The sequence below is a fragment of the Salarias fasciatus genome, chromosome 16 (assembly GCF_902148845.1).
Source record: "Salarias fasciatus chromosome 16, fSalaFa1.1, whole genome shotgun sequence".
Taxonomy (NCBI): Eukaryota; Metazoa; Chordata; class Actinopteri; order Blenniiformes; family Blenniidae; genus Salarias; species Salarias fasciatus.
In genome coordinates, this window is record NC_043760.1 from 17,468,895 (window position 1) to 17,495,051 (window position 26,157).

Genomic DNA, 26,157 nt, shown 5'->3' on the forward strand with positions numbered 1-26,157 from the left:
AGTGACATTAAGGGATTCACTGAACAGTACTTAAGAGCATTTTGGCATTAGTTAGTGAATAACAGATGAGAATTATCTTGTTCTTTATTAGAAATCCACTGGATGATAATGATAACCTGGAGAAAATGACCAAATGACATATCATTTGGCCAATTTGGCCCACCAGAGGGTTGTATCTTAAACGGTAAATGATTCCGTAGCACTTTTTCACTGCTTGAGCAGAGCCCAAAGCGCTTTACACTGTCAATCACGTTCACCCATTCACACACACATTCACACACATTCTTAGCAGAGGCATCTGCTAAGAAAGGTGCTCAGTCCATCCATTGGGAGTAGCTTTTGGAGAGGTGAGTTTCGGATTCAAACCAACAACCTTCCAATTGGACCACATTTGTTCTGGCTCCTTGAGGACGTCTTTTGGATATCAAATAAGAAAATGAATCAAATTCTGATGTAGTAAAAATGTTTTGCAGGAGAGAAAACCCCATCATACTCAGAACGGACAATACTTTACATCAGTTATAGATTATCATGTTGTCATTCCACTGGTTTGGACAACTAAAGATCAAATTGAAATGACTTTGAAATGTCGGGTTTAAGCAGTGGAGCGCAGACATACTGCAACTCATAGAATTAACATTAAATCCCTGTTGACATGGGAAGTGATTACCACTGATTAATTCATTCCAGAGTGTAGTTACTACAATGCAAGTGAACATAAAAACGCTGCTTTCTAGTAAGAACTAGAAAACATGAAGATCTGAAGAAATCTATCCAGGACTGAATTGTGATGGTGAGATGATAAAGGAGGTTGGCACTTATGCAGCAACAGGCATGTGAGCTGTTTTTGGTATGTCATCGTTTGTTACGAACAAAAAGGATCAAAAGGGGAACAACACAAGCCTGGAAGGCCAAACAAAGGTCACGATGCCTGTTTCTCTACAGAAATCATCCATAACGAGCAGGCCGGCATCACAAACTGAATCCACAGAACAAAGTAAGCTGCACCGGCTTGATGAATCACTTTTCTCCTCCACGCGGCCGACCAGTCAGTTACTAGGGGGAAAAGATGACGGCAGAATGCGCGATTGTTAGAGCACAATCCTGTTGAGGTGATGTGAATGATGTTGGATAAGGTTCTGCAGGGAAACCTTGAATCCCAACATACATGCAGTTATTACTTTGAGGCGTAGCGGCTCCCACACCACGAAACAACACCTCCACAGCAACTGTAATTCCGGATGACACTGTCCTCTTTCAGCGGGATAATAATACAACCTGCCACACTGTAATGCCTGTTTAGGAATGGGTTGCACATTACATAAAATCCAAGGTGGTGACTTGACTTTTAAAAACTCCCGGATCTCATTTTGTATCTGTGAGATGTATCAGATCTGCCTGATCCACAGAGGTCTGACATTACAGCTGACTGCATTTAACGCGTCTGTGCTTTCAGTGTTTCAAGAGGTCACGGGATTATGTGTCGCAAAGAAAGCCATCCGCTACTTGTTTTTAATTAGTTCTAAAGTTCTAATCACTTTCTGCGAGCACACAAACAGATGTTTTTTTTTTTCCAGACTTAAGGTCAAAAAACAAAAACTCAATTAACTAAGATCCATTAATAAAAGTCTTCTAACAAGCCTTAAATGAAATTGTTCACAAGTGGTGTTTCAAGAGGAAGGATCACTCGGTTAATAGATTTGATTGTACACTTCCCAGCTTCATGGCAACTTCAAGTAAATGTGTCATTCCCATTCAAGGTGCATTTTCTTCAGGATCATCAACATTGAAAGCTGGTGTTTGACACGGAAAGAAGGACAGGCACAGTCCTTCCACCATGGAGATAATACAGAATCAAACAACTCCAAAAAAACCTCATTAAAAGTCTATCTGCCTTCTCTCTTCATGATTAAGTGCTGGGTGTCTGGGGTAAGAAAATGATGCATGGCATACCCAACTTTTATTAATTATGGACGATGACTTTCTTGTTAATTCAGATCGAGCTCCACTTAAACACATCCTTCCTTGTCCCTCACTTCTGCAGAGCAGCACAACACAACTTCAGGTGATTGGCCAAACACACAGCCCAACGACATCATGAGTGGGCTGGACTGTTAAAAGGTTTAAATTTAATGGTATCAAAGTTTTTCTTCAGCATTATTACAATCTCAACATGTCAGCTTAAATGATACCTTCTAGTGCAAGATACAGTGAAATGTCCCAAAACCTCCTCCTCTAGCTGTTGCATGATGCATGTTTCTTCAAACACATCCAGACAGCGTGAGCAACAAGGTATTGATCTTTCAATCGGGTCTCAGTGTTGTGTCGCGTACTCTCATAAAGTGTGTTAACAAATCAGTGTTTTCTTTGAAAACTTTGCAGTTTGTTTGGAGGTTTGCCAGGCCAGATTGGAGCTTCTTGTGGGCCAGTTTTGGCCCACGGGACTCATGTTTCACATCCTTAGAGCAGACAGTCCTCTCAATTTTTCAAAATATTTAAAAATCAAATGAGTATTATTTCCACTTGACAAATTACAAAGTGGTCCGGTATATTGGTGAATAATAATTTGTGTGATAAAGCGGCCTTGTAAAGTAAATGTATTTAAGAAAACATTGTTTGTAAAACTTGTTAAATCCTTTCATGATTGGTTGGTCGCTCTGAGAGAATCAGTTAAATTTTAAAGCAGTTCAGTGTGTGACTGGTGTCTGACTGTCGAATCAGCCAGGTCACTCGCTTTATGAAACACCCTACCTTTAACCATTCTCACAGCACCCATATAAAAGTAGTTGGGCCATGTTTTTGTGACAATGGACCATTTGGAAAAAACACTGTGCTCACATTAATAGAAACATTCTTGTAAAAATAAACTGTCAGATCACAAGGATGAAAAAAAAAAGGGCAGAGATAATCTGTTACTGTTTTATGTTCTATTGCATGCCATTGTTATTTGCAGCCATTTGTGAGGATTATTTTAACAGAGTCTGTAAAAGGCTGCTAAGAGACTCCCAGAGAAACTGAAGTGGGCAAATTTCAGACTCTATATATAGGGTGGAAACGTTAACCTACTGGGTGCGGCAAGCAGACGGCTGACACTTCAGGGTAATATATGACTTTAGTAAATCATCCCTTCTCATCATTAGTAATGAGCAGCTACTTTGAACAGCGCGATTTTGTCATTGAGGCGTTTCTGCCGTTCAGCGGCTCAAGCCTCACACTGCCAAAGAAGCCGGTTTGAGAGAGCGTGATCCCTGATCAAGGAAAGCCCCCAAAGCACCCCTACAGCAAAACCCACCAGCACCCTTTTCCCATCACTGTCTGTTTATCATTACACCAGTGTTCTCTCCCTCGGTTACATCTGATTGAAATGCAACTTTGTCAGGGCCTCATTTAAATCTCTGTGAACTAAGCTCCCACTTGAGCTTTACACAAGTTCAACATTACGACTTGAAGTTTCTGAAATTCAATATTTAATTTTTTTTTTTTTTTTTTTTTAAAGGATCCAGCGTTTGAAGGGTGGGGAGATGACGTCCTGAGGTAAAGTCACTTTGCTGAAATGAATAATTAAAAACTCATTTGTGCACACTCCTCCAATGATAATATGAGTCTTCCAAAGAAGAAAAACGGTAGCATCATATACTTTAAATGAGTGCAACCCAAATTTCAATATGGTAGGACAATATGGAAAACGTTAGATAAAATCCATAACTGATTCAGAAAGCTACCAAAAACACATCCAAGTGCATTTTGCAACCAATTAGGCTAGTTTGCAGCAGGTCAGTAACATAACTGGGTAATAATAAAGACTTTGAGAGAAGTAGAGTCTTTCAGACTTCTCCCCTGGTGGGTCATTGGGTCTCAACCTTGAGCATGGGCGACCCGGGTTTCAATCCCAATAGCAGACAGAAAGGCATTCGGCATACAAACTAGTCAAGTCTGAGGTGCAAGTTGCATCGACTTGCTGTTGTGACCCCTGTAAAAGGGAGCGGCTGAACAGACACACAGTCTCTCAGAAGTGGAGACAAACAGAGTTTCACCAGTCTACATCAAAAAGAATTACACATGAAAGATAAATCTTCATTTGAAATTATGAAGAGTCTCATTATCTACAGTGGAGAGTTCCTGAAATGATTCAGAGAATCAGGAAAATCACTGTGAAAATAGAATATAAAAACAAATGAGTATTGGATGCTTGTGATCTTTGGCTCATCAGGCTGCATGAAAAAGTGGCATCAGTACCAGAAACCACTTCTTAGGCTCAGAGGCACTTCGGGAAAATACTGTCTTCTGTACGCAGTTTCACCAGCTTTTTATTTTAGAAACCATGTGTGTTGCAGAAATGTGCATCCAGCTGGTTTGCAGCATACATTTCTGAAGATATCAGGTTGCGCTTACATATGTGTGTAAAAAGCACTATTAATGCTGAAAAGTCAAGGTCTTTTTCAAGGAAAGATTTACAGCTTTTCAGCAAGACATCATGAGCACATCAACATCCAACATCAGCTCAACTGCAGTCGAGGTCTTTCACAAATAAAAAAAAAACATTTTGTACATTGGAAGGAACAATACAAACAAAGAAGAGCTAGAAATGTCGAGCAAATAGCAAATGCATCAGATATGAATGGTAAATGGTGAAGGGACCTATTTCGTACATTATGTCAATGGAGCAACCCCAATGTACTTGAGTCAATTAGTCAAGCACTCACACGGTAACAGTGATGGCAGCCCTGTAAGGTTATAGCACATCATAATAGGAAACTTACTGTTTTGAACAAGGACACTTCCATACGTGGACTGGGGAAGATCTGGAATCAGACTATCAACCTCTGACTACTGAGATACAGCAAAGAGGAGGATTTACAAAAGCTTATAGTTTTACAGGAAAAGAGGACGCTCCACTCTGGTGGACGTTCAGATTATGCTGCTGCCAGTAAATTTAAATTAAATGACAATATGAAATGTTTTCAATTCACCATGTCATATGTGGTATATACATCTTACACAACATCCCAACCTTTTTGTCATGAGGGCCTCATATTTTCTTTGGTTCGTTTGAAGAGAAAATAAAGACATTTGTTTCCTATTATCATTATTATGTAAGACTGAAATCTCTGAACAGCAGATAGTAACATTGTAGGAAACTGTTCACCGTTCATGCTGCCAGAAGATGACCAGTTTAATAAAGGTAAGGTGATCCCCTAACCTTTTCTTGGGCACCACCATGTTGCTCACATTCAGGGCTGTGAACGTCTCCACAAATGGACTACCACAAACTCGACGTTCAGCATTGATTACCGAGCCAATATACAAACATTTCCATGCTTGAGTTCAGCTGTTGTTCCTGGTGCACAGACTGTGGACTTTTTCTTTTCCATTTATAAAATACTCTTCTTCTACCTCATAAACAAAGCACAAAACTGCAATCTGTGAAACCCACACTGTAATTAAGAAACCACAGAGAAAAATCAACAGTCTTGCGAAACAAAAAAAAATGTGGATGAAAGCTAAACATTAACAGCATTAATTAAATGGGTTTATTGTTCCTGTTGAGTCCACAAGGTCATTCAAGCTCACCCACTGAACTCAACAACAAAGAATTATTGCGCCGCTCTTCCTCTGGCCGAGCTCGCAGAAACAAACAAAGCGACAAGACTGAATGGAAACAAATGTCACGGTGAAGAGATGGAGGAGGGGATGCTGCAGACCTACAAACTAACAGTTACTGTGACTGAACCAATGCAGCAAAACAGCCAGAATATTGCTTAATGTAAAAATGTAATTATGTAATAAAGTCTTCCCATCATGTATTAATATGCAACCTATTATTAGAGAAATATTAGCTGGTAAAGGCTTGGTAATGCAAGTTCAGTGTGTCATAGTGTATTTTTGTATTTTTATATCAAAGCTCATGTTGGAGAGGTGAGTTACACATGAATCTCAAGTGTAACTTTTACCAATCTGAAGCTCATCACACTCAGAAACTGATTTGCTAAGACTTTATATTACAAGCATGTCGTTTTATTCATCTCTGGTTATATTTTGCACAAGCAAGATTCCACAGGTGGAGTAGGTGTGTTTTTCGAGTATATGAGTAAATATTTTCAGGCAAAAATTGTGTCTGTTAAGCTAAAGGAAAGAGTGACATCTTTCATCCAAGAGGAGAGCACTGATTATGTATTCTAATTAATTGAGCTGCCTTTTTTGTGCGTGTCTTTTGTTTTTTTTATCATTATTATTTTGTTATTATGTTATTAGTAGTGGGTGAGTTATTGGAAATATGAGTGAGAATGATATTTTGAGTCTTTTGTGTTAATTGTGAATGTTTTCTTCTCTTAATAATGCACATACTGTTGTGACAGATTACAAACAAAGGATTTGGGATATGAGATGTGTGTGAATTATTGTGTACATTGTGGTTCCCTGAAAGAAATGGGATTGATACACTGGATCGGTTCTCTTCTTATTTTGACAAATAGTCTTTTTTTTTTTTTTTTTTTTTTTTTTTTAATTTACACAAGATTCATGAAAGGCGAGTCTGCATAACAAAACAGTTTCTTTGGCTCGGTCAACATTCACAATATAAAAATTCAGTACCAATTAATACCGTAAAATAAATCACCAGTATCCATAAATCTTAAACGCTGCAGTAACGTCAAGGTTAACCTAAAGTTTACCAGCTAGACGTGCTTTTCTCCTAAAAACAGACCTCTGGTTATCAACATCCACAAAACATAAATGGACCAAGCATTGCTTCCCCATAATAGTGCCCTTAAACCTTATGGAGAACTCCATCTGCGTCTGCAGTGATTACTTAGCAATGGGTTGCTCTGGTAACTGTAATCAATACAGGACTTTACCGGCAGCTGTCGCATTGATTATCCCCCTTAATTTCATTCTTCGGTCCTATGAACATCTGGCACTATTGATGACAGAAAATGCCGATAAAATTAAATTCAGATGTTTCTTTGTGTGTTGGTTTAGCACAGAATTTACTTTGTGTTTTGGTGAAAATTTGGCAAACGCCTTCATAACCACAAAGCCCTGAACGTCAATGGGCCATTAAGACTTGATGACTTGTTACATCTGCATATTTCTTGAATATTCAAATCTACTTTTAGTTGTAAAGGTAGATTGGATGGATGGATGGATGGATGGATGGATGGATGGATGGATGGATAAAAGATGGAGTCCAGATAACATCATACTGCTACAACATGAGGCAGAGCCCACATCTCTCATCTGAATAATTTTCAACTTTAAATTCTTGGCTAAATTAAAACGGCACTGGCAGGCCGGTATTTTCTCCCACATAGCCGCTCTAGCCTTTTCTTCACTCTTGTATATATGCTCAAGATTGCCTGATCTGTTTCAGCACAGCGGTTGATCAAAGGGTGAAATAAGACCAGCACTTTTGATAGACAGTGCTCTGCAATCAGAAAATGAGTCATATGAGAGATTTTTTTTTCTTTTTTTTCCAGGTAAGAATAAAATCCATTTGGTTTCACCTCACTGTCTCCCAGGAGGGTTCCCCGCTGGGTCAAACACACAGTAAACAGAGAAGGTTATTTTAACAGGTCTCTTCAGACGCCGCTGTTCAAACACAGAATATTATTAAGATTTCCCTTGCCTTTCGTTTTTTTCTTTTTCCAGTGCATAATGCTTCAACAAGGAATTCCCATTCTTTGCCATTCTGATAGCGTCCTACAACAATCACCTCAAGAGACAATTATCAATGCACTAATTATTAAACAAGATCATAGCACTAACTTGTAAGGAGGAGTGTGAAATCTAATCACAGAGTAACCTATTTATTTCTCTCTCTGCAGGAGGGGCTATACGCACATGTGCTGACAAAGATGGAGCACGTCAGCGCAGAAAGCAGCTTGTCATGAAAAACTCAACACGAAGGAGATCAAGACAAAAGAGTCCCTTTTGTTTATGTACCTCTCCTGTGCATTTTGGTTTTAGCTGACTTGAATGTTCAGCGGTTTCTCACTGAACTCACACTGCTTCGGTCTGCTTAAGACTTTTAGGCTCAGTTCTTGCAAAGCAAAGACACAGTTACCTAATTACAACCACTGTAATAATAACAGGCAAATGATGTTTTGTTAATGCAGCAAATAGCTGTTTTGGATTTCTTTCAGGGTTTTTTTTTCTTTCCTTTTTTGGTGGGGGTAATAATCTGATCTGACGATGAGCCTCCTTCATGTGAGAGCGTTTTTAGAGAATATTAAGAGCCCTGACAAAAGTGAGGAACAGAGTGATGGAGTAATAATGCCGTGTGACACTGAGGATTAATTTATTTTGCAGTGTTCAGCCAAGGATGTCAGACGCTTTGTCCGTTCATTCCACACAGTGACAAACTATTTTTACAGGCTCTTTATGTGTCTGACCTTTACAAGGGAATGCATAACACACAAAGTACAAGGTCAGACACATCAGCTTCAAAACCGCTCCCAAGTTCTAGAGAGGCTTCAACGATGAGGACATGATATTGCCTGGATCCTCTCTCAGATGATTTACTGAATTCTCTGCATTTGGGTCTGTTTGCAACAGCGGAGCGGGATAGTTCCTCGTCAGCAAATTTACTTCATTTGCATTAAAGGAACTGAAACTGGTGACTCGGCAACATTTCAGTATTGTGACTTTTACACTAGTTTGGTTTTGATTCATTATCAAAACACATTTCAAGTACAATGTTTGAAGTATTACTTTATATAACAAACCGTCATCAAATGAAAATGTCGTAATTTCGATAGTGCTAGACACCTCTAGTGGTCAGAATGTTTGTGAGGAAAGCAAAGGAAACAGCGAGGTTGATGGAGTAAGTCGGAGGTGATGGGGCTGTGACTTCATCCAGGAAAAAGTAGTTTGATTCCCAAAAGATAGAAAACATACATGTGTCATATATTGGCATGTTTAAATGTAACTTAGAGATGAAAAAAGTTTTAATGAAAGTTGAGAATTCTCCTTATAAATAAAGTTAATTCTTGTTTTTTTTTGCTAAAGAGGCCGTGCAGCAACTGTGCATTTTAATGTAGTGTGAAACTAGAAATCGGCACTCAGAGAGCGCAGACCTCCGCCACAGGTCAAATCAGTCACCAACAACAATAAGAACACCATATATAATAAAACAACATTGTGATCGGGGGTGTGATCGGAGCGGAGCGCTGCTCTGCGCGCCGCGTGTGGCGCGCGTAGCGGTGCGGCGTGCCGCGTGCGAAAGACTCCCTATCTCTCAATGATAAAGAATCTTTTAAAAAATTTCTGGATCCAGACAGTGATACGGATCATCACCCAAATTTAGTGGACTCTATGTTAGCCCAAGACCCACCTTTCCACAAAGTTTCATTGCAATCCATCCATTACTTTTTCCGTAATGTTGCTAACAAACCAACCAACCAGCAAACCGACGTGATTACATAACCTCCTTGGCGGAGGTAATAAATAGTCCATCCCGAGCTTCTTTTAACCCCCCACTTGACTGATGTGGGTGATGAAGAGTTGTTTGTCTTTTTCGGACTCTGACAGCCACATTGAAGAAGCACCGCTGGAGGCATGACGCATGTTTGTTATAGTTACCTTTCACTGTATTTCAGTTAAATTCTTATAAAGTCACCTTGTTTCATGCTTACTTTAATGTTGATTGTTGTGTGGTTGAGCTGAAATGTTATTTACTGTGAGCTGCTGGACAGTTGAGTTCCAGCTTGAATATTATTTGAGTTGAGGCCATCAATGATTTTTCTCCATACTTAACCAAACAGCCACTGACAACAAAAAACATGTACGTTATTGTTACTATGGCCACCAAGGTCTGCTGAACCTTTCGCCAGCCCTCTCCAGCTGCGTTGTGAATTTATATGAACATGTTCGGGCTGAACACCACAGGAGTGAGTGGAAATGGACGTTAATTTGTTAAAGCGTTCTGATGTGTCGTATCTGAAAATCTGACTGTCTTTGAGTCACCGGCTGATCTCTGGCTTGTTAGTCTATTAAACGGGTCTCACACTACTGGAATAAACGGCCTTCAAACTTGTGCACGTCTATTTGTTTCCATAGTGCTGAAGGTGACAAAGTACACAGAGGAGAGCCAAGTCCCCCACAGACTATGCTTTTTTTAGATAAATGTCTTTTTCTTTTTTTTTTCCTACATCTATCACACCTATCTACATTAACACGAAAGTGATGTCTTAACGAATAGCGCTTGGGGCCTATTCACACAAAATCAGTCGCTGAAGATACGCCTTTTATGTATTTCAATATCGGTATTAATTGAAGCTGCAGGAGGCATGCAGTAATGAGATGACCTATCTTTTTTTCCCCCATCATTTACACAATGACACCCCAGGCTGGATATTTCCAGAAGCTCCAGGAACTCTCTATAATTACCTATGTCTCTGGATACTCGTCGTGGCGGCGTGCCATTCCCAATTACAACTTCAATCCTCTTATGGAAAATTTAGACTGTGGAATATCTGTCCAGAACTGGAGCGTTTTGTATAGGAGTGACATGAAAGGCCTTGGAAGGGACTTCTGAGGGGAGAGACGCGCTGCAAGCCAACTCTTCGGCGAGAACGTTCCCATGGGATTAAGGCTCCGACTACCAGGATCTCCTGCCTCGTGGCTCTCTCGGGACTACCCACCAGCTTTTATGATAACCTCAATCAGTTCCCTGCCAGTCAGAGGGAAGGACACAAGTTCAAAATGAGATCTCGGTTGAATAACCAACGCTAAGGGCTTTTGAGGAGACATGTCACATTTCGTCGAGGTTGCTCTGATAGCTTTGATATGCCGCTTGCCATAACAAATACGGCGCTCTCGATGCTGATCAAATTGATTTTAAACAAAGCAGAGCGTCAGGTTGCCATTCACTTTATTGTTAGTGCTTTCTGTCAAAGCTATGCCCAAGGCAATACTTAAAAATGCAAAGCGGATGTGTGCCGGTTGTAAAACAGCTTGAGATATAGAATATCTAATTGGGACAGCATATTTCAGTCTCAGATCAATAGTCAACTTTGAAATATATTTCACCTTGATCCTAATCAGGTCGACTTGGTGTGCTAGATTTAGCTTACACCAGGGAGATGTGGGAAAGCAGATAACAAACCACATTTATTTATGTCAGAATTTATTGCGGTAGCATTTATGCATATTTGCAAGGATTGGCTGAAATGTTACGTCAAGCTCCGTGGTTTTTTTGGGACACAGGAGACATGAAAGCGCTAAACTGTATTTGAAGATGTTGAGCCTGGACCAAATCTGAGGGTTATTTCAAACCGAAGAATAACTCCGGAAAGTGAAAAAAACGACATAGAACTACCTCAGTGTGTTTCTTAACTAAAAGGTAACCGGTGCAGGATCTAAAATGTATTCCAGAAAAAGGTACTCTCTTACTGTATATAGTTTATATATGGCCAGAAGAGCTTAATCACGAGCAATGAGTACTTCATTATTTATGTGCTTATTTCTAGGAATCTCTGGTTTATCAGCTGAATACACTCCAGCTGGTAACTGGCTTTATCAGTCCACTTAATTAAGATACAGTGAGCCGGGGCAGAGATATAAGTCCATGCTGCAGCTTCCTACTTGACCTTGGCTCTTTTTTTTCACCCTTAAGTAGTAAAAGCATCATATATCATCTGGTGGCCAATGCAGCCTAACTTTGCAGCACACTTTGCACAAAGAAACTTGCCACTGTTGATTGGAAATGGGCTGGTAGTGGCTATCTTTTAGTCCGGGTAAAAATCTGATAGAGTTTATAGATAGAGTTGTATATTTAACAGGAAAATAAACAATATCCATATATAGTCAGCGCCTAAAAAAATGGATCAATACAATTCGGCGATCAGCTAGAGAAAAGTGGCTCAAAAGTAATCTAAATTAATCAGCTACACAGGAGAAAACGATCGTTTTAATCTGATGGTGATCAATGCAGATCATACTTAAAATTGTCTGTTAAAAAAAAAAAAGCACAGTGTCACTGAGTGGAAGCGAAGCAGATGAAACGTACAAACAGAGTGTAAAAACACGGTCAGAAGAAATCGTACCGTGACCAAGAAACATGACGACAGAATGAACATAACCAGAGCAGCTATTCAGCTGAAGGCACAGAAAATCTTCATAGAGCTCAACAAGCCCGGTGCTGAGATTAAAGTGGGGGAGAAGATTCAGATGGAAAGCAACGGGTTGGTTTTACTGTGGAAAAACTGTGGTCCAGCTGAACACAGACTGCACTGACAAGCTGCTGTCTTTTCAACGATATACGATCAGTCTGAGGAAAAAAAAAAAAAAAAAAAAACACCCAGACCTCCTGAATCAGATAGGAGAAAACACAAATACCCACTAAATCAGAGAGGAAATGCGGATCAAATGGTGTTTTTTTTTTTTTTTTTGTCGCTTCCTGTTGCCGTTTGTTTAAACGTGCAAACATCCATCAGTGTAAACAAAAAGGGGACAGATCAGTGATAGCGAGGTCCAGTGGGAATGAAAAGAGTTGGTGTCTGTGATGCTGGATGTCTCACTGACGAATCTAAACTTTCTCCGTGTCTTGTCCTGAAGCACAAAGTGCTCCGAAAGAGGAGAGCAGGCATCAGCAGGCATGGAGCAAGCGTGTGCCTATAGAATATTCTGTTCAAATGTTGATTTATTCACACATGGTCGATTCAACCTGTTTCAGTCATCTATATTAACAATATTTGATCTGCAAATCTTTTTCTCCCCCGAATTGTGAGCCTTGAGACTGGGCGAGGTCTTGCAAACGAAACAATACAGTTTGGATTAAAAAAAATTCCAGTTAAAAAAGTATGTAAGAAACTTTCTTCCTGTTTAATTCTAAGACATTTAACTGTAATCATTTAGATGATGTAATCATACCGACTGCATTGGGATAAAGAATCAGAGATGATATTTCCAGGTTTATATATAAATGTATTAAATGGACTCAAACTGGGCAACATGTGGCTACTGAACCTAAACGAGTTCGACACCACAGACCTAAATCAAGCTCACTGCAAGTACGCAGTTCATGCTGAAAGTGTGTTTTATCACCTCTGAAATTTTCCGTCACACTTCATAGACTTGAAATACTGCACACGGACAGTGTGTTGTCATCATGAACTGTACCAATAGAATGTATAGAGTGTGATGTTTTTGTGCGTTTGCAAGGGGAGAAAAAAAAAAAAAAAAAGAATTTCTGCCATTGCCACTTGACAAAACAGATGCTGAAATGTATGACTAAAAACACTCTGCCAATCGTGAATTTTAAAATTCCTGCCTCATTTGTTCTTGTGAAATGAGTGTAGCATCGCTGGCTTGCAGGTGTTTCACAGTAATAAAGCGCAGTGCAGCAGCAGCGCCTTCCCGCTCTGTGTGAATCATTGCTTATTTACTTTTAAAGCTCTTCGTTTGCTGCGAGAAGAAATCCCATTCTGACAGGCAATCGCGACTGCTGTCAAGCTACCGACGACAGCGGAGCCCACAGGACAAATCGCCGCGCAGCAGGCGTCGTTATGACCGCATTAAAATGAGGGAGTGAGTTTCTGAGAGTGTACTTTTCTGGAAAAGACAAAAAAAAAAAAAAAATGTAGGGGTATCGCCTTCTGAATGTTTGGAACGAAATCCGACTGAATGATGTATGCCTGAATGTAAAACATAAACAGACACAATATCGGCAAAAAGCACAAGCACTCCAGATGGATTTGGGAAATTACCACCAGCTCCAAGTGGTTTCCATGCTTCGACTGTATATTACACCACTTTCAAACGTAAGACCTTAGCGAATGCAGGATTATTCCGTAGAAAGTCAATATACTCCAAACAAACATTCATCTGAAGGAAAACAAACGTTTAAACTGTAAAGTAACATTTTAAAGCTATTAACATTCAGCAAATCTGTTGTAATTTATCGACTGGAAAGAGATCAATCAACCACAGCAGTGTAAATAAAGGCAGCATTCACAGATCCATTTGCCTATTAGTAGTTACTGATCACACAACAGGAAAAAAAGTGCAAGCAAGTGGCATCAGAAAAAAAGAGGAAGATAAGAAATAAGGATGAAGATTACATGTTTCAGTGTGACAGTGTGCTGGAGGGATTAGGCCAGTTTTTCAGCAAAAAAAAAAAAAAAAAAAGGGACTACAGCACCAGGAATGCCAGTCACTGAATCAAAGGTTGCCACTTGCACATTTCCTGGATTAAGTTGTCTGGATGTGAGGCTTCACAGGGGATGAAGTCAGCAGAAACAGCTGGATGAAAGTGGAGGATCTGTGTCAACGCTGTTAAGACATCACACTGGAATTCTACGTGAATCAATTGTTATTAACATAAATATAGAACTTTCTGAACTTACAACTGACAGATTTTACTTTTCCCCCCCCACATCATGTCTTGTTTCACTTTGAAACGTGATAAAAACGATGCCACCTGACTTTTGGAATGAAACTACGCAGAGTTACTCAACTCATCTAATCAGCTTATTATGAAGCATGATCTGCACAGCAGGCTGGCTCGGGTCACTTCTTTCAGTTTACCAGAATAAATGTTCCAAATATAATGAAAATGTGCCTGCTAAAGATGCCAAAATCAGTCACTCATAAATTAATTAACACCAGCATAATTTAACAAATCAAACTAATATGAGGTTTTGCACAGCATGCACAATTTAATTAAGATAGCATTTGGTGGTGTTAGAGGAACAAACTCATTTACAACTTACTGCCAGTTTTCACAACAGCAGCCTCTACAGTCTATTTTTACCTCGAAACCTGAAAGTACGATTTCAGTTCAGCACATTTCAGCAGGTTTGTTTATTTTAATATAGTGACAAATATGAACAGACTCTGTATTTATATGTCAGTGGGTTTTTTCCTGTTTCATGTCTTTCATATTCAGTCAGAGACCTAATTAGACCGATGTATTTGCTTTTTTTCTCTGCTTCCCTCTCACTCTCCTCCCTTCCTGAAACTGTCAGGCTTTGACAGGTTTTTTGCTTCCAACAATGATCTGAGCTTTAATCAAGCTCCATATCGTCTTTAAATGTGGCTCCTGTATGTTGTTGGTCTGACACATATTTATTCCAATGAGATACTGACATTTTCAGTACAAACTGTGTTTTTCAAATCGCATCTTTGAGACCACTGAAGAACTGCGTAGTGAGGATTCAGGACAAAAAATGAGAACATATATGCCACTTTACATTGTCCTGTGTGGCAAATTTACATGACAAAGCTCAGTATAGCAAGCACCTATAGCGCAGTAGCACTATGTGGAAAACAGCAAAACTACATCAAGAGCTGTTGAATTCAGTGTTCACTTGAAGCATAAACATGAATGCATGCCTTAAAGGTGGGCGTTCGACATTGAACCAAAGGATCTTTACAAGACTCCGATCCATGCAGATACCGGGAGTTCTGCACTGTTTGGAAACGTCACCATCAGTCTGAATTCAGCTTGCGTGAGTAATCTGGTTACAGAGAAGCTTACAAACTGATTTTTTAAAAATGTCCCATAATAGCCTGATTTCTTTTGAATGTGTCATTTCCTATTTGCAGCTCATCGTGTCACCTGGAGCACTGATCACACACCGTTTCTACTCACAAGATTATTTACCGTGTGTGTTGCTGTGGTAAAAGTCTCACCGTTTCCTCAACAACTCTACCGGTCAAGTGAATGGTCAAGTTTTGATGCCCTCCAGAGCAAAAATGTGATTATTCACTGAGTGAATATTCTGACTATCTGAGTTTACTTGTGCTCAAAGAGAAAACAACCACCTCTATATTGTTCAATTGGCTTATCTGGTGACGCTAACTGCCACCAAACACATTAGCCTTATGTGATTCTTTTTTTCCCCATTGTCACCATGAATAAAAAAAAAAAAAGGCACAGTGTAAATTATTCATTGTCATTTGGTTAAAGAGAAATCCTCCCAGACTTGATCCTTGCACAATGCCTCCTTTGAGCTGATTTTCAGAAACAGCAGAAGCTCGCTGCAGCACTGATGTTTGATTTCAGCTTTGATGCTGCAACAGTGTGGTAAAATTGCAAATAAATACACTCAGACCCTGAAATGAAATGTAAATGTTGCCCGACCGTATCACAGTGCATACTGTATGAGCTTGCTTTTTATTCTTTTTTTTTTTTTGTATTTATTTATAACTATGCATCATACAGGAACAGCTTCTTACTGAATGCCATATGTCTAGTTTCATAATCAAGAGGAATGAATTCCTGATTTGTTATGAACTTTTAATATTAGGTCACTTCAGGGCTTTTAAGCTTGACATGTTCCGACTTTGGGTTGTTTTGACTTCAAATGATGATTTGAAAGAATGTGCACCGGAGACCTCACAAAACTTAGTTAATTAAGTTTTCAAAGAAACATGACTGGAATAATAAAGCATTTCCCAGAATACACTGGTGCGGGGTAAACACCCTCTCAAGACTCTAAGGAAGAAAACAGGCAAAAGGAAACGTAAGCTGTTGTTTCATTGCATAATAAATAAAAACAATGCAAACTGTGTTGAAAGCTAAACACCAAATTTAGTTTGTGACTCTGAACTTTCACCGGGTGTAGCCTCCTGTGTCGAGGCTGTGGGCATACTTTCTTTGGAAAGGGCAAAACTGATCAGATCACTTTGTACTTTATAACTTGTAGTTAAAAAGAAACTATACATGTCACAAAATTTTCACAATTCTTGTTTTTTTTTTTTTGTTTGTTTTTTAATTCTGAAATGTCATATTGACAACAAGAAACTGCACACATGGTCAAATTAATCTTATTTCTGTCACACTTCAGGCAATCATGCAAACTTAGAGTTTTGGATTTCACCAATTTACAATGATAAGTGATACAGTATAAGACATGGCTCTGGTCCCTTGGCCCTATGAGGTCTTTATATAATCCAGCAAGAGCTGTGAATCCTCTCATTAAGGAGAATCTTTATTGATTTCTCAATCTTTTGAAAATCATTGCCCTTCAGCTAAATCTTACAGCTGAAAGTTCCCACGTAATAAAGACGAGCAGCATCTGACTTAACTATTCGATTCTCCAGGGAGCTCAAGGTGACGACACATTAAAGTCTGACAAATAAGGAAGTGCAGAGTCACCAAACAAACATAAAAGCATGCTTCTAATAATGTTGCTCGAGACTGTACACTCAGGCGTATTGTTAAATGCTTGTTGAAGTATCACAGTTTCTGCTTGGAACAAAGACGTCTCATTTTCCTAAACCTGCTGCTTTCCCCAGCCAAAAACGAACAATAAAAACTTTGAAATAAAGGTGGTTTTCTTTTAACAAAGAACACTTTGAAGTGCAATGCAGACTCATCTGGGATAAGCTCTCATATGTACCTATAAAAAGCATTTCTTTTTCTGTTCCTGAAGCTCAGCTATTAAAAAAAAAAAAAGAATAATAAACATTAATAACTTTGAGAGGTGAGTCCCAACATTTTATGGACGCTGTATGGAAAAAATCTCAAAAGATGACAGACAAAAACCAAGGAGAGACAATCTAACGTGGGCAGACTAAAGCTGACACAGGAGGAGCATGGTGTCATATTTAAATACAGACGCTTATGGAAGGAAAAATAAATCCAATTTAAACGCTCTATTTTGAATAGCAGTGCTTTGAAGGGAGCAGGCCTACATATTCCCCCTGACTTTAAAAAACAGATTAATAAGTAAACACAATGCAAGCATTCACTACCTTTTAACAAACCCCCACCCCCCAACACGTATATACAATCTGCCACATAGTTATAAAGCAATTTTAAAGTAATTATATTCAACAAGCAACATGCAGAACGGCACAAATTGCATTGTGTGGTACCAGCTAATGGAAGTTAAATCATCTCTCTTGTTGTATGTGATAGCTCCTATATTTAATATAAGGAATAAACAGGAAATTGATACCATGGGAAAAAAGAAAAAAAGAAGTCTGAAATGCTGTTTTTTTAACTCTTCTTGTGATCTGTTCCGATGCGCAGCCGTTTAGCGCGCTGTCAGTTCATGGTAAAGCCGTAACTCGCAGCTAAAAAGGGCAAGTGCGATTGTCTGAAAGGGACCGTCTTTGAGCAGTCACTTTTGAGATTTAAATAATCGTCCCATTAGCCGCTGTGTTTCGGCGCTCCGTTCTCCTCTTCAAGACACTGATGAAGGTCAGGCTGAAATGGCTCCAGCTGCCTGTTTGAGCCCGAGACGCACAGCTTAGCCACAGCTCCGGGAACTGGCGCACACAAAAGATTTACCCCACAATGCCGCCTGGCCTAGATAGACACAGCAAACACACAATAGGGCGGCTGTGCTAATTTAGTGCAGATTTATCCTGTGTAGACAATTCCAACATTAAAAAGAGCTCCCTTTTTAGCCAAATGAGACACTCAAACGTATCATGTCCGTGGTGGCAGGAGCAGTGAGTAAATCATTATTTTCTTTGGGCACAAACCCCGAAGCAGCCGAGACCGAAAGTGCTCGCCCGATACCGAAACGCGTCTTCAAACGCGGCATAATTTACTGCACGGCTGACCGCAAAGCTTCACACAACTTTAGTTTGTGTTGTTTGATTCCACTTCAAAGCGCTGTGACGGCAGTCGTTACACAGCGGCGGTTTCCCCGAAGTCAAACAGACATTAGGAGGAAGCATTTAAAGGTGAACCATGTTATGTTTGAGACTTCCTTTCTTGTTTCCAAATTGATTTTCGTTCCCGGTTAAGAAACAACTCATAAGCCATCTTAGCGCAGCAAGGATGTCAAACCCTCACACTTGGTGTCCCGCTTACATCCCTTTTGAACATAAGCTCTTTCAAGTGAAATTAATCAATCTCTTTATCACTTGGGCAGTGTCATTACCCAACCACAGAGTGAGAAATGAAAGTGCTAATCGCACAGCAAGTGGGGCTTTTGTGTGGGAAGGCCAAGTTTTCTTCCTCAAGCTGCTTTGCAAATGCATTTTCAATTGAATTTGTGAAGCGAGTAAAGGATGAATCGCACGCTTGCCTCAAAATTCCCTTTAAGAGAGACTGACGTGCGACCCCAGCTTTCAGCGCAGTTTTCCAAAGGAGGCTCACTCACAAAAGTGACAAATATTAGCATATGAAATACAAAACGGATGCATATTAAAGTATTTAGAACCTGCAAGAAATTAGAAACAATCAGAAAAAAACATTCTGTGTGGAACTAGCGGAAGTTGCAGTGTGGGTTTGCCTCCCTTGGGCAGGGGGGGCATAAAGTCCGTCACCAGGCATTATAATGAATCCACAATGCTTTAGAAAATGCGATGCAAATTATAACCTATAGCAACTTAAAAGAAGGTTCATAAGCAGTCTGGGTGGTGGATATAATGAGCTCATTCATGATGTTTTATATGAAGAAGTCTGAAGTCCTTGGTTGTATATTGTTCTGTTACTCGTATCATTTTCCACCAAGTCAAGTAACATTATGACTGAAACAAAGCTGCATTGAATGCTTGATTTGTGTTGTAAGCTTGAACTGATTCTCCAATCTGACAATTTTTACCTGATAAAGCAAATACTGGTTATAAAAACCTCCTAAGTATATTGCAGCATTAGATAATTCAATTTTAATCGCGCACTATGTGATTACTTTACATAGAGCAGACAGGGTCATGCTGAATCATAAAACTGCTGTTTATGAAATTGAACGGTTTTATACGTCGTTATGAATACATTATAGTGCCTTATTATTGTGTTCATAACACATTGTACAATTATAGAAAGGGTTGTGTGATTAATGTACTTTCTCCCGACTGAAGGTGCTGTAAGTATAATGGAGACAAATTCAGATAATAAAATAGTGTAAAACTACAACCAGAACATTTACAATAGTTTCGGACTTTACATTTAGACTCAGCAGATATTTCGAATTAAGAACTGGAGCCTACAGCACATTATAATATCTTAGAATGTGAAAAACATTAGAAAGTCCAGCTTCCAGCCAGAAATCACTCCACGAGACAAAGCATTTGCATCGAGAGAGTTCGGAGGGGGTTCATCCTCCCACCATTTCACGAAAACCGCACCCTTCAGACTCGGCAACAATATACGAGCAGCGTGCAGCCCGAGGTCCACTGAAACGATGTCCACGGAAGGTGACTGAGGCCGTAAATCTGCTCAGCAAACAGGCTATGTTTATTTAGAGCGCACCATCGCCTCATTAAGTGTGACATGTCACTGCGCCACATACATCGTCACTGTAACAATCCCAGCCCCGCTTGTCACTTTGGGACTGTGGGGGAAAAGTCAGTCACTAAAAAAACAAAAAAAACAAAAAAAAAACTGTACCATTATGCTAACCACCCAGGCGTTGGAGCCTGCTGGCCTGATGACGTCCAATAGCGGCTCGAGGTTTATGCTCCCCCTGTGTGCCAGAGAAGGGAGGATTACTCTCCTCACACAACTGGTCGCTCTGAGGATGGATGCTGCTGTACAGTATTTCTCTTCTATAATGAGAAGTAGTAATGACTTCCTCACGCCGCTGTGCGGATACCAAGAGTGCACGGCGGCTCACGTGTGGAGCAGATCCTTCTTTATGACCCGTAACAGATTTAAACATGCACTTTTGTCATGTTGAATCTGCGCATTTTCACAAATACCATTCACCGCGGCCCTGCAAACGCACGGAAAACTAAATGCGAAGGTAAATCACGCTCCTCTGAATGTACGTGTGAGATTCGGCTGCACAGATGGCAGTGATTTGACCTGAAACATGAATATTCAATTTGTCAAAAGGTGACGCATTAGCCGCGAAAATGAATAATTATATGAATTACCTGCTCTCCATGAGAAATGGCGGTCTTTAGGAAAGACGAGATCTGCGGGGACTGGAATGGAAAAGACACACAAGAGCAGGAAGAGGCTGAGGTAGTTCCCAGCTCGCCGTGTCCTGGCAATGACCCCAAAGTCATCTTTTAGAGTCATAGTCCAGCCCATTTCTTCCTCTCTTACTCCTGTGGGCGGAAAATGAAACTCTTCAGTAATTCACTCATAAATATGTCTCGGCAGGAAGTGACTGTGAGGAGCTATTAAAAAAAAAAAAATGAGAGAAAGGTAGAGGATGTCACTCAGGTGCGTTTTCACACATGGACACAGTGTTTGCCATCCATCCAGAGAATTACCATCCATTCAGCATGCAATGGCGAGAGGAGCTCCAGCAAAGACCAAAAATAATTAGCCGAGAGAAGACTGCAGCTTATGAGCCTCTGAAGGTAAAAGTGGAGACAAGTATGAAGGAGAGGGAATAATTTAAGCTTGGAGTTTCACGCAGCATTGGTATGTTTTTTTTTTTTTTTTTTATTGCAGCTACATTTTTTTTTTCTTCTCCTCCTCCTTTTTTCGATCTCCTGCTTCTAATTCACGTCCTGAGAGTGTTGGGGATTAGCCCCCGATTCCTAGACCTCTAATTGTGTCGCAGCAACAACAAAAATTAATGAATATGGAATTGAATCCGAACACCTGATGCTTTGAGAGACTGATGTTATTGTGTTTATGTGACTACAGTGGGTCATTTTCCAAAAAACACATTTTGCTGCACCGTAGCACCGGGGTATTGAGGGGATTTGTTATTATTGACTTATGATCACACAGAGAATTCCCTGCAGCTTTTGTGTGTGTGTGTGTGTGTGTGTGTGTGTGTGTGTGTGTGTGTGTGCATGTGTCATTGTGCAATCACAGAAGTTGAAACAAAAACACTTGTTGATACACATGATTTGCTTTAAAGCTTCAATTAAATCATGAATTATAAAACGACGAGTAAATTTGAAATTAAAATAACGCCAAGTCTCTGCAAACAGATACGGTTTTATTGTGTTTCCGCTCGCAGTGGAAATGCCTCGCAGTGCTTTTTTCACTTTGGCTGCATCTTATTCTTCCATTCATATTTATACTCATTGTTGTCATCCAGAATTAAAATCATGACTCTAAATATCTGTTTTTCCATTTATTTTTTCTGTCGTTGTTACGTCAGTGACACTACAGCAGGTTGTACTATATCTTGTCTTGATAATTAGGGGTCATAGTCTGTATTTAACGGTAGATTAACGACTGAAAGACAGCAGGCATTTGAGATTTAAGATTATTTACACGTGGTGAGCCTGGGAAAGCACTCAGCGCTGAATTATTGTTGCTTGAATTCATTCAGAAATTAGATTTCGACTTCGCTCCCTCTGTGTTTTCAGTGAGGGTGGAACTTAACTTGGCTTAATGAGAAAGAAATGCGAGGACCGACGTGGCTCTGTGCTCTATGGCCGACTGGAGGTTGCACATTTTTTGATGGGCCGTCCAATTTTCTCCTGGCTTTGATGTGTTGCTCTAAAAATCGGAAGTGTTTGGGTCTCTCTTTGTGTCGGAGGAGCATTTAAAGTTGAAGCGAACGCAAATGCAGGGTTTGGCATTTCAGCATCCAGTCCTCAATACCAATCTGTCACATGGGGCTCTGTCAGCGCCAGAGAATAGTGATAGGGTGAACCGTGTGTGTGCGTGGGTGTGTGTGTGTGTGTGCCTACGTGCGTACAAGCATTAAATATCTCACACTCTTAAATATAAAGTGTGCACTTTTTTTTTTGAAGTTGAGCTGGCTTTGTCTTCCACTTTCTGATGGCTGGAAAATGTATTCTATTTGGTTGAGTGAGCAGCGTAGTCTGGCACTCACACAGCCATATGCCAATTAGACACCTCTGGTTGCTGATTACTCGCCATTCTCTCGGGCTCTGCAGCTCTGGAAGCCATACCTGACTGCACCTAGATTACATCCTCCCTCTAGCCAGTCTAATTTCACTATTCATGGGACATGCGGCCCTCTCCATAGGTTGACAAAACATGCCACAGCTGATTGGAAATACACGGATTTGACCAGAAACAAGTCATTAAAGCCAAGCATGACCCCGAGGCATGTCAACATTGTTTTTCCAAGACGCACATAGATAGACATTCAAGATCACCCTGGTGACATGCATGTTTGTATGAACACAAGGGTTTCTGCTAAATCTTGCAGCCAGATCTAATCGGGTTTTCACATCCGAGTAGGAAAAAGGAGAAAAAATCTCAACAAGGAAAAAAAAAAGGTTCTAACGCTGCTAAATATTTGGGTCAAAGTAATCATGCCAGGCTCTCAGTGGCTGCAGAAAACCTGGCAAACTGCAACGTGGCTCAGATGATGGTGTGCATCCTATTAGATATTCCATGATCTGATGGAATGCAATCTGCCTCCCCGTCTCCTGTGGTCCTTGTTCGGGGGCATATTCAAAAGATTCAGAGAGGACCCTGCAGCTATCATAAGGGAGCAGACGAGCCGCACTCTATAGCCTTCTCTTTCACAGGTGGTCACAATAATTAATGTTTGATTAGATGTTTCTAAATGAATGGCAAAAGCTACTTTGCTCTGCCAAGGCTCTGAACAATCACCAAGCGATCCTTGAGCCTCTCTTTCAATAAGCCAAACACCCTGTACTGTCTGGAGTGAGAACAGAGGCATGCGATCCGTCTGTTGAGCGGAGATGCCACCCTCTTTCCCGGCATTTCCACACAATTATGTGTCCGGCCCATTCATTCTTCCCTCACATTCTCAGCTTAAAGTCATCTCCATACCCCCGTCCCCCCTCTTTATGTACTACATCCAGTCTGTTCAGGTGAGCGCAGCTGCGCGTATTTGTTCCACGTTGTGGCACATGTAATTGTTTTTGATTACGTTTGGCAACACAGAAACAGAAATTCATCCTCATCCAAAGAAGATGATTTTTGCAGATGTTTCTTTTTTTACTGGCAGAAACGACCATGACAGTACTGAGAGAATATAAATGCAAAACACAGCACAGTGTTTTAGTGTTCCTTTGATCACAGTCTTGCCTTCGCGGTTCAATTCAGCTGTCTCTGTATAGACTGGTATGTAAGAATATTGTCCATCTTCATTTTATTCCGGAATTCCTTTGACACTGTGTGCATTATTCCATTCAGAACTGTTACAAAGACAACCTCACTATTTTATTGACTAAATGGATGGTGACAGCTCCATAATACACCATGTGTTTGTCAGTTCCTGAAGGTTTAAGCCTGCGCTGACTTTCCATCAAAACTGTGAAAATAAATGGGCGCCGCTGACTGAAATACAGATGAAAACAACTGTCCATGGAAAGATCAGAAATCCTGTCCAATTTGAACATCTCAGTAGTTAATTATTGCCAATGCCAACTTTCAGTTCTAATGCACAGAGAAAGATGTGGAGGTGAAAGTGTCAGGTGGGTGTTTAGCAACTGCAAATCATGCATGCCTTCACCGTGCAGCCAAGGACATTGTGTTCAACAACCAATTAAAAAAAAAAAAAAAAAAAGCACAGGATAACTGAACATCAATGTTCTTGGCTGGCTTTCTGCAAAACAAACATGGCTGCTGCCCCAATTGCAAGGACACTTAGAACGTGTTCGCTGTCGGCTGGATTGATTTGATGAAAATGTTTGTGGGAGTCATTTGTGAAAGTGGGAACGCAGCCACGGAAATTCTGGTGCACACCAAAAAAAACAAGAGGAGCAGGTTTCTGTCCGCTTCCATATTCCCTCTGATATGGTTTCAATATGAAATCGTCAGATATCCGTCTGATCTGAACAAACCAAACACAGGACCTGACAGGTGTCTGAGCCGGGTTCTGCTTGATTTGGGAAGTTCCTCAAACCATCTCTGTTCATATCACTTTATCTCGTTGGAATCTTTCAATTCCAAAATGGTAATAAATAACTAAAAAAAAAAAAAAACCCACCAAGATTCCACAACACATAACAGATAACAGACAGCACTTTCAACAGTTGGGAAACTGCTCAAATACTGCAAACCAAACTAGGCTCAAATGTTTTCTTAGTTTGTTTTTGGTTTGTTTGTTTTGTCTGCTTTCTGATGAAGACACCAGAGCAAAACAGTCATCACTCCTTCCCTCTGGTCTGTCACTCTCATACTGCTGGGGCTATGGTGGATTACGACAGTGCCACCGTACCATTCCAATTTTTTTTCTTTGTTGTGGAATTTACATGATGAAAATGTCTATTTTTTTTGTGCAAAAAACAAACAAATACAACCTGTCAACATCAAGTCCGTTTTTATGATACCTTCTGGTGCAAAATACAATGAAACGTCCAAAAACGTCTCCTATAGCTGCTGCATTATGAATGTATTTCCAAAGTTACCCTGACAGCATGGCTTTAAGGCTAATGTTAGTTTGGTGACTGGCAACAATGCAGCTATCTTTCATGGCAGCATAACTGATTTCTCAGGTTGGATGTCGTTTTAAATCAATGTTTTTCTCTCTGTTTTATCATTTTTGCATGTGTTTGCAGGTGCAGAAAGTGTATAGCTTCTACGATACGCCATACCTGAGCGAGACGACTGCCAGTCATCCCTTTGGGTGATCCAGTGGTTGCAGGGGCAGACGCTTCTCTCCTTCCTTCTCGTCCTCCCACAGAAGCCGGGTGCAGGGCAGAGAAGGCCTCCAAAGATGTTAAGTCTGACAGGGACTGTAAATCACCTGTGCCAGACCTTCTGCCTGAAGCATCATGCGGTGGCTTAATCCCGTGTGAATCAATGTGCGGTGAGCTGGGCCTGTCACACCTCCAGCAGTACCAAGCGGTATTAAGTTCCTGGTGCTGGCTCTGTCTGTCTGTCAGCCACCCCACCGACTAACGTTCCGACTCGGGTTGGCACAAGTCAGCCTCGGCAGCCGAACAGGATCTGATGAGAATAGAAAGAGATAGAGGAAGAGGAAAAGAAAGACATAAGAAACTGACAACAGCATTGCAACCCTGAAAAAAATGACAATTGACTTTTTTCTTCCCACATGATGCACCTGCTACAAACTGAAAAAATGAAAGAAAATACACAGTGCAACAGTAGTGAGGCTTGATAGAAATGAATAGGTGGTAATGTGTTTTTAAAACAATATCAGCAAATGAGTCCAGAAGTATGCCTTTACTATGATACACAATCTTTTATTGCATTTTCTCTTATTTATTCTAATGGTCAAAAACTTCAGAGTTCATCCCACTGCATGCACAAAAGGACTCTCAAAGTTTTAGACTTGCTGCAGAGACAGAGAAGGGCAGTGTCACTTGTGCAGCACATTAGTAAAAGCTTGAGTGTTGTTTGTGCATTTCTGCGTTACACAACAGGGC

At 40.3% G+C, this 26,157-nt stretch overlaps 1 protein-coding gene across 2 annotated transcripts in view; it reads right to left on the minus strand.

The window, feature by feature from the left end:
- The window catches only part of thsd7ba (thrombospondin, type I, domain containing 7Ba), a 151,752-nt gene extending 126,070 nt beyond the window's left edge, over positions 1 to 25,682 (minus strand). For both annotated transcript variants that reach the window (XM_030112054.1, XM_030112052.1), the window contains exons 1-2: positions 25,363 to 25,682; positions 20,782 to 20,958 (exon numbers count right to left, since the gene is read on the minus strand). In XM_030112054.1, coding sequence (XP_029967914.1) covers positions 20,782 to 20,941 — 160 coding nt within the window. In that variant the 5' untranslated portion in view covers positions 20,942 to 20,958; positions 25,363 to 25,682. The remainder of the gene's footprint in view (positions 1 to 20,781; positions 20,959 to 25,362) is intronic.
- Positions 25,683 to 26,157: the final 475 nt, after the last annotated feature.